Source organism: Hibiscus syriacus, unplaced genomic scaffold, assembly GCF_006381635.1.
Source record: "Hibiscus syriacus cultivar Baekdansim isolate YM2019G1 unplaced genomic scaffold, ASM638163v2 tig00117000_pilon, whole genome shotgun sequence".
In the NCBI taxonomy this organism is placed as follows: Eukaryota; Viridiplantae; Streptophyta; class Magnoliopsida; order Malvales; family Malvaceae; genus Hibiscus; species Hibiscus syriacus.
The window spans coordinates 1,997,591-2,007,233 of NW_024063516.1; the positions used below are offsets into that span (position 1 = coordinate 1,997,591).

General features: G+C 33.4%; 1 protein-coding gene across 1 annotated transcript; it reads right to left on the bottom strand.

Annotated features, from left to right (window-relative positions):
* Window positions 1–4,835: 4,835 nt before the first annotated feature.
* On the bottom strand, window positions 4,836–6,855 carry LOC120194631 (transmembrane protein 184C-like). The gene is made up of 5 exons (XM_039196890.1): window positions 6,731–6,855; window positions 6,284–6,594; window positions 6,067–6,189; window positions 5,682–5,972; window positions 4,836–5,162 (listed from the first exon to the last, which is right to left on the bottom strand). The coding sequence occupies exons 2-5, from the start codon at window positions 6,545–6,547 to the stop codon at window positions 4,953–4,955; spliced, it is 888 nt and encodes a 295-aa protein (XP_039052821.1). The 5' UTR covers window positions 6,548–6,594; window positions 6,731–6,855; the 3' UTR covers window positions 4,836–4,952.
* Window positions 6,856–9,643: the final 2,788 nt, after the last annotated feature.

A 9,643-nucleotide genomic window follows, 5' to 3' on the forward strand; every position in this document is an offset into this window, starting at 1 on the left:
TTAAAGCTTTTAAAACTTATATTTTATACTACATCAAAGGATATAAAGAGTTTGGTAAAAAAGAAAAAAAAAAAAAAGGAATGCTATACATGAAAGCAACTCCAGAGACCAAAATTGCCCAAAACCAAAGACACATCGCACTGCTGTTTTGATATACAAGTTCGTGAACCTCATCATTACTTGATAAGATTGAGGCACAACGAAGTACCTCAAAATATTTTGAAAAACAGCTTATGTTAATCCATGGGATGGACTCCGGTCTAGGTTTCTTTCTAGTCATATCTCATTCATCATTTAATACGATACTGAATTTTAGTTTGGTTTTACAATCAACTATGGCAATATTTAATTGTACTAAAATTTTGAATATATAAATAATTCAAATATTGTATATTTAAATATTTAATTTATCATTTAAAATTTGAATTTAAGTATAAAAATATATAATAAAGAAATGTGTTTCATTTCTTGTCGAAATTTGTTTTACAATTGACCAATTGGTGTACATTATATGTTTATGATCAATAACATCACTGAGAAACAGAGAACCAAGACCAGAATCTCTTTCTTTCCGGTTCGGTCGACGGGAATTGAGTGCTTTAACAGATGGTTGTGTAGGCAGTTCCCACAACACACACATACAGACATCATAACAACAATATTAAATTAATTAGTTTTTTCAAACTCTTTAATTATTTCATTTCGTGACGTTTTATCCATAATTTTGTTTGTTTGCTACATGACCCACCCTTTTGCAAAATGCTGGAATATAATAATTCAACGGTTTATATAATATCAAGAGAAATCTTATAATTTTAAAAGTATTTGGTATCTATTTTTTCTAACCTATTATTAATTTTTTAGTTAATAATAACAGTTGATTTTATTGAATAAAACTATTATAAAATTATATAAATTATATAAATTAGAGTAGATTAATCACATTAATGAATTATTTTCACTAAATCATAGTGCAGAAACCAACAGTTAAATAGTAAAATATAACCATATACGTAAGTGTTAAAAACTTAATTAAACAACTAAAAAAATTATATATACAAATAAAAAAATTATATATTCAAATAATTATTATTTATCGATGGTGAAAAATAAACACCATGGATACTGACATAAATATATAATAATAATAATAATAATAATAATAATAATAATAATAATAATAATGGCATATTGTTAAATTGATTCTATCACAAGGTTCTTAACCTTGAGGTCGTGGGATCAAGTCCCACGGAGGGCATTTCATAATTCGGAGGTCTCCTACGGAAGCTGCTCTCAATTTGGTGTTGGGCGCAGCCTACTATCTTACTTCCCCCTTACCCCATACATATGGAGAAAAAGGGACAACCAACCAACCACAGCCAAGTTGTGACTCTCGTGGTAACTGGATGATGAGGCTTTCTAAGGCTCTAGGGGGATGTTCGGTTCTTGATGAGGAGCTTTGGGGTATTTACAAGAGCTTAACGCTGGCGTGGGAGCTGGGAATTTCTGATGTTATTGTGGAATCCGATTGCAAGGAGGTGGTGATGCTTTTACAGCAAAGTGTCAATATGGAACGGATCTCTCATATTGTTACCCAGCTGATTGTGCTTCTGTGTGCAGACTGGCGCGTTCGAGCAGTTCATACTCTGCGTGAAGGTAATAGCGTTGCTGATGCCATGGCGAGGATTGCTTGGGACCAGCCGTGTAGCATGGTTCGATATGCTCAGCCCCCCTCGGGTATTATGCCTCTGCTGGAAATTAACTTGCAGTCGATAAACAGTGCCAAATCTTTGTTGTTTAATCCTTTTGTATTAAAAAAAATTCATTTAAAATTTTGATGTTCTAATGTTTTAATCTATTTCAACGGTCATTCGACGAGACTAGTTTAAAATTTAATAGTTTAATATTTTTTGATTAATTTGTATTGAATACAAGGTAATACTCGTTCAAAGATTCTCACTCATTTAAAAATGAATGCTCATATACCTCTTACATACACGATACTAAAATCTATAACATCAAGGAATACTAATAATCTCTTAACTCTTGAGGTCACTTAGTTCATACAATAATTTAATATTTTAATTAAACTCCAAATTAAAATTCAGTATTTACATTAAAATATTTTTAAATTTAATGACTGGCGGTATGATTTGCCCAAAATTTGAAGAAATTTTAACGGTGTATTAAGATGTGGTTCATTAAGTTATAAATTAATACACTAATAAATATAAATATAATACATGTTATTTAGATTAATGCAATCCCTAAAGATTTGGAAGGCAGAGAAGAAAAAACCATTGCTTTTGGTTAAAACGTGTGTCGGGGAAGGGGACAAAAGTGTCGGTCCAAGTTGCATTCCAAAGGTTTTAGGAGCAAACGATAAGATGAGTTTACTCCAGTAATCAAAGTGCGTAGATGAAAGCAGAAGAAGAAAGTGCATGGTAGTTTTCAAGGAAAAAGGTGTATGATTGAATCAGAACATTAGGGACGTCACTAAAGAAAGAATATTTTGACCTTTATATTTTTGGGGATAAAAATTGTATGCTGCACGTGGTGTGCGTATGCATCACAAAGAAATAATGGTAGTAGTTAGTGGGTTTTATTATTTTATTTTGCTCAATCGGTTGGTTCGTAAGTCTTAATTTGTTCATAAAAGAATCTCTTCCTCTGCAAATAATCATCCTATAGTTTAGTATAAAATAAAGTTTAATTACTCCATCCTATGAAATGAAACCAGTTGTTCCAATAACATAAACACACAGGAAACAAATGCCCATTCCCTTCATAACCTAAGATTATACCGATCCTCATAATTTGATTGATTATCATTGGTTGAAAGAGCAGAATATGAATATTGCTCTATGCCTTAATTTGTTCTCTCTGGAGGGACGCTTTTGCTCGAGGCATGCTCTCTAAGGATTCCAACCTTTTCTTTTTTTACTTCACATATTGTAATTATCAACTAAATTTTCGTAACATCATTTATATTATTGTTATAATATCTTAAAATCGTAAATTCAAACACATTTAAATATCTAATATATTTTAATTTAAGAATTTAAGATATGTAAATAATGCTAGTGACCAGATGTTGCTTTCTTTCTTTTCTTAAAGGAAAAAAAAACCGACAACCAGTTGGTCTAGTGGGATGAGGCACTGGGTCCCTTAAACAAGGTCAGGGATTTGAACCATGTTGTTTGCGAATGGAGCAAACTGGATTGGGAGTCGCCCTCACCTTTACAGTATCCGATCTAAGTCGGTAATAGATCAGATACCAGTGATTAATTAAAAAAAAATCAAACAACTCTGGAAACGTCCTAGGTAAAAAGAAAATGAAAAAAATAGTCCCAAAAGTAAGCATATTAAAATTGTGTATGGTTGGGTTGGTGCCTGGTGGGTTTAAGATAATGTTTTGGATATATAATATTGTAAAATACAAAAATATTATTATGGATATATAATATCATAAAATTGATATAACATATATATGCCCCACAAAGTTCATAAAACTAATATCGGAAGTTAACGTTTCTCCTTTAAGCTAACCACCGTGGTGTCAAGTTATCTTCTTTTATTTGGCCAAAAAAAAAAATGCATTGAATTTGACTGGGAACACAACATAAACGCAGATAACATCGAAAGGGATTTGTGGGACAACTCATATAGTTGAGATAGAGACGTACGTAGGGTTTGGCCGAACCGAAGAAACATCCTGGAAATGTTTTACACCTTTGAATGATGAGGCTTTTTATCTGTAATTCTGGAAATCAGTTTTATCGGTTGAAATTGTGGACAATGTTGGGATATGATTAGTTGGTTCGTGCAGAGACAGTATTGAACTTAACGTAGAATGTCTAATTATTTCAATTGCAACTTGAGCTAATGGTCAAGAACAAGAAATACGGTGATGGAAACGGCAGAGGTAAAAGAAGAAACAATTTTTAAAGTATAGTCTAAAATCCATAACTGTTCTTCAGGCGCCGTCCTTTCGTCGGATGGAAGACAGGTTCCATTCCTTCATTGGAACATGTCCGAGGTTTGCATTTACCTCATCAAGTTGGACTATTTGTATGGTAAACCACATTTATCTAGCCATCCAACGTCAGCTGTATACGTGTGTATATATACATATACGTGTCTACTCAAATATTTATTAACTTTAAATATAGGAAGGCTTACTGAAGACCAAACTGACATGTTTTCAAACATTTTGCAATCTTTGTCCAACAACTTTGGGAAATCTACTCGGTTACTTTACATTTTCCAAGTATATCTACAATTTTGGTTAGTAAAGTGGTTCGTACATATGGATTAATTGTTCTTTAACTATGATTTTAATGTTTCTTAATGTTCATGTTAGGTTGCCTAAATGTTCATTCCCGTTGAAATTTAAGCTTAGTAGGAATAATCAACTTTGTTTTGTCTCCAGGTCGGTAGCTTAACGCAAAAGTTAGACTAACAAATAACCAAGTATTACTTAATATAAACCTGTTCTTTAACTTTAGTTTTGTTCTAACATACTAATGTATATCGTATTATAACCTAAACTTTTTGAGAAGAGAAAATTAAACATTGCAATCTTTTCGTATTGAGTTTGAGTCATTGAAGGAATTGAAGCTTAATTTCTGTGCATCGATTCGAGGATCATGCTTCCACGTCTCTCTCTAGTGTTTAAGTATGTCTTCTTGTAACGAGCTACTCGAACAGCACATTGAGTATTCTGTAATCCAACCTTCACAAACTCATTACATATGTATCATTAATACGAGCTCCTTTGTTACCTACATATGTATCATTACTAAATGTTACTTGAAATGTTCTCTACGTAGTAGTATCGTGAAAATCCTGCTTGCTTCAATAAACATATTTATGTTTGATATACAAAGGCAATTACAAAACAGATTATAAGCATTCATAAAAAATATGTTCTAATCCGACAGAAAAAAAAATCATTCATTTTTCTTTCCTAGCTTCAACTTAGCTTCAACATCTCCACTATATGGGTAAACATGGTATGCATACTGCTGGAGAACAGAAAATATAACCATCTCTAGACACACCAATACGTTTTGAATAGCTTCCTCAAGGTGCTCCACGTCCAACCAAAAATGATGGGATTTTATGAAGCCCACCGCAACAAGTATGTCAAGCACCACTCCCTGCATGCAGTCAATTGATGCCATTAATATAAGATAAGAGCAGAATAATATAGTTCAACAACAAAATCTCGCCAATAAGGGCAAGGAAACGTTGTTCTAGCCGCAGCTTGCAAAGCAAGTGTAATGTTATTCAGAAGAAGTTATATGGTTTGCAAAGTTTCCGTAATATACTATTCTTTGAAGAGTTTCAATCTGATTTTCTCTTCAGGACAAGCATTTGATTGTATATTCCATTACCTAGATTAGGCTCAATTGTAAGGTATCTTCCCACATCCAGAGAAAGCAATGTTTCCTTGAAGGTTACAATGATTTTCTAGTTACGAATTATGAAAGTATGTGTTAGTAAACCTTCACACGAGTTAAGTGCCTATGTAACAGGCTTGGTTAGTTTTACTCGGGCCATATCACTGTTTATTCCCAGGGGTTTAGAGAAAACAAATGTCTATTCTTTCATGCTTCTATTCAGTATAAACTAATGAGTGCTCCAAAAAAACCTAAAGAACGAAGAAGGTTTTTTACCTGCCAAAAGCAGAAGAAAACAACTCCCTTGATGCACAAGAACTTTGCAAGTGGCTTGTGAGGTTCCAACTCTTTCGCAAAGACATGGTAAAAGGCTACCAAAGAATATAATGCTAACGAAACAGACACATTGAGGATGATTGTGAATGTCCAGCTCAACCAAGAAGGATAAAACCGTAGAAGTTGCAGTGTTATCATCAAGACAGAACACACCGGGCGGATGACAACAAATTGCCATGTCCAATACTTGAGAAGCTTTAGTGTATTGTGGTTAAGCCTAACAGTTCGAGGCTGTAGTTTTGCGCAACCACAATGTATCAAGAGATTTAATTAATAGTGTAAATACTAGCATATTCAAGTGACATATTATTTTAAAATTCCATACCTGAAAAAGGGTCATTGGAAATGAATGGTGAATCTCTCTTCCTTTGATTTCATCAGGTACAACATTTTTGCTAATTGATATATTCAAGTAACTATACATCAAAGCCATGAACTTAGCAATCACCTAGAACCAAAACATCAAAAAGCAGCAGCGAATAACATTTAACACAGATAATGCAACAAAGCAAAATCCAAGATTGAGCAAAAGGGGCACTCACTAAAGCCTCGTAACATTCCTTGACTGATTCCAGAAACATGAAGAACGCTTTGCTTCCTTTAACATCCAATAAACCCACGAAGGAGACAAGAGCATAAATAGGAGCCATAAGGATAATGATTAGAATAGCTTTCTGCTCCTTTGGGGTTTTCCAGTAAAAAAGATGCTGTGACACAAGCTGCAGTGTGAAATGCAATGAAAGCACCACACAAAACGCAGATCCCATCAGAGTGATCTGCGGACGATTTAAATTGCTAAAATCCATGGCTTCTTTCAGCTAATAGATGAGAATTGAACACCCGAAGCACGGATCTGCAAAAGATGGAACAACACAGAATTTGACCAACAAACTTAGGGTGAACAACTAATACATAAACATTAAAACAAAATTCAAGAGCTACCCATCTTGCAATAAAGGAGATTTAAGGCAAATATCGTGAAAACGAACCTGATCAATAAAATCTTTGAGGGGAAGTAAAGAAAATAGCGACTAATAAAAGTCTAACGATGCAGTGGAAGTATAAGTCTGAAATAGAGGTAGAATGGATCCGCTGCCGTTTGCTGACCTTAAAAGAAAATTTTAAGACTTTACTCTTTCTCTTATTTCACTCATCATACTTTTAATTTTTTCAATTTGCTCATTTAACATTAGACATTGAATTTTTTGATCACTCATTGATGACATAGATTATTTTATTAATTTCCCATATGACATGTCATGCTTTTATTAATATTTTAATACCCTCGATCTTCTCTCCTATTTTTTCAGTTTCGTCCAACCTTTCACCCTCCTTAACCATCTTCTTCTTCAACCCATTTTCCCTAATCTCTTCTTTTTTCATGTTGCTGCATTTTGGGAACTCAGGGTCGTCTTCAAGGGAGTTTTTTGCAAGATTAGCTGATTAATTCAAAACTAAAACATGAAATCAAACAACCTAAGCACATAACAAAACCCATTTCATCTACATACGTTTTAAGATCCCGCCCCAAGCAGACAACAACATTTGCTTGCCCTCTCCCAAGCTGCTATTAAACTTACCAAACTGAACAAAACCTTCAAGCAAAACATTCCAAGAAACCAATCTTCTTTCAGGCATTTTAACAAACACTTTTTCAGCCAAGTCCAAACACCCACAACTTGCATAGAAATGAATCAAACTGTTGTTTACATAAACATCGGGACCGAACCTTTAATACCCCAAATCTCGGGTCAATAGTTTGATTCAACTCGAGATTCATAAGTTGAACTCATTATGTAACATCCCAAACTATAGGTTAGTGACCAAATTGTAAAGTTTCAGAATTTGGCCAATCTTCTTTCAGGCATTTTAACAAACACTTTTTCAGCCAAGTCCAAACACCCACAACTTGCATAGAAATGAATCAAACTGTTGTTTACATAAACATCGGGACCGAACCTTTAATACCCCAAATCTCGGGTCAATAGTTTGATTCAACTCGAGATTCATAAGTTGAACTCATTATGTAACATCCCAAACTATAGGTTAGTGACCAAATTGTAAAGTTTCAGAATTTGGTGACTAAAGTAGAAGAATGAATTAGTTCAGTGATTTATTTGGAAGTATTTCCTAAAAGTTGTTAGTAATTATTAAATGAACTAAAGGGTAAAATGGTCATTTGATCATTTAAGGAATTAAAAAATGTGATAGTGGGGATATATATATTTTACACGTGGAAAATGAGGGAAACAATGTTTCTAGAATTCTCTTCTCCTCCTTTCTTGTTTGTACGTGAAGCTCCAGCTCAAAGGTGAGTTTCTTAATTAGTTGGTTATTTGTTGAATTAAAAGTTGGGTTATGATTCTTAGGTGATACTTAAGCTTAAGGAAAGCTTAAGTTATCTTAAAATCAAAAGATAAATGAGTTAGGGAAGATTAAAGATTTGGAGTTCTTGAGTGAATTTCCAGAATGGAGTTGATAAGTTGAACTTGAAGATAAATTTGACTTGTCATCAACTTAATTAAGAAATATTAAGTGTTAGAATTGGATTTGAAACATGTGGAAAATAGGGTATGATTCTTGAAATTCCTAAAGAGGAGAGGATATTAAGGTTAAAGATGAGATAAATGAATATTAATGAGTTTAAGTATGAATATGAAAGTTAGGAGTATGAAAGGGGTTGAAATATGAAGGATTTAATCCAAAAAGAATGAATTTTCGGGTTCAAAAAGAGGTTCTGGGCAAAGTGCATCGATGCACATTCATAGTGCATCGATGCATCAAGGTTAAAACCCAGAAATCGTTTGAAGGTGTATCGATGCACAAAAAGTGCATCGATGCACTCTTTTAAAATAAATACATCGAATGCAATTCGTGCATCGATGCATAAGTAGTGCATCGATGCATCCTAGTAATAATACAATATCGAATGCATTTTATGCACCGATGCATCAGTAGTGCATCGATGCATACCTTCATTAAAAGATGAAATTGCCTTTTCTCTTAGTCTAAAGAGTGAACCATTAGAGTATATTAGTTATATACTAATATAGATCTATGTATGATGATGTAGATATAGAACTTGATCCCGCTCCGGATCAATTGAAGATTATAATCGAATCAAAGCAAAGCTAAGGTGAGTGCACATTCTCTAGTATATGAGGTTCAAGGAAAATAAGACTGTGATAAGTCTATTTCCAATAGTGAAAAACATGAATTCATAGAAGTATGTATTTGTTATGATTTATATGTGTGCATGAGTATATGTGTTATTGATATGAATATGGTAAGTAAAAGGATTAATGTGATGATAATAATAATAAGGATAATGAAATGATAGGTATATGTGAATAGGTATTGATGTGTTTGTATGTATTGTAAGATATGTTTATGTGATAACATGATAAGATGACAATGATTACATGTCATATGAACACATGAGAAATGTTGAGCCATATGAAAGAGAAAATATGTGATACATGAGGGTGAATCCTATGTTTATATGAATATGAACTCATATGAGAATCGATATGAACTACGTGATTACATGTATATGTGAATGAAACCATGCTTATATGAATATGATATGGTTACATGAATATGTAAAAGGATATAAAAGATAATGCCCATGTTATGTGTCATGAGAGCTAGGGGTATGGTTGGCATGCCAAGATTCGAGGGTCTATGTGGTCCTTCGGGACATATATGTATTCTTTGGAACATGTGTGAAGTCTGGTGAGACACATACTTGATCCTTGGCATATGTATAGATTCTTAAGGAATGATATGTGGTCCTTCGGGACATATATGTATTCTTTGGAACATGTGTAAGTCTGGTGAGACACATACTTGATCCCTAGTATATGTATATGATTCTTAAGGAATGATATGTGGTCCTTATG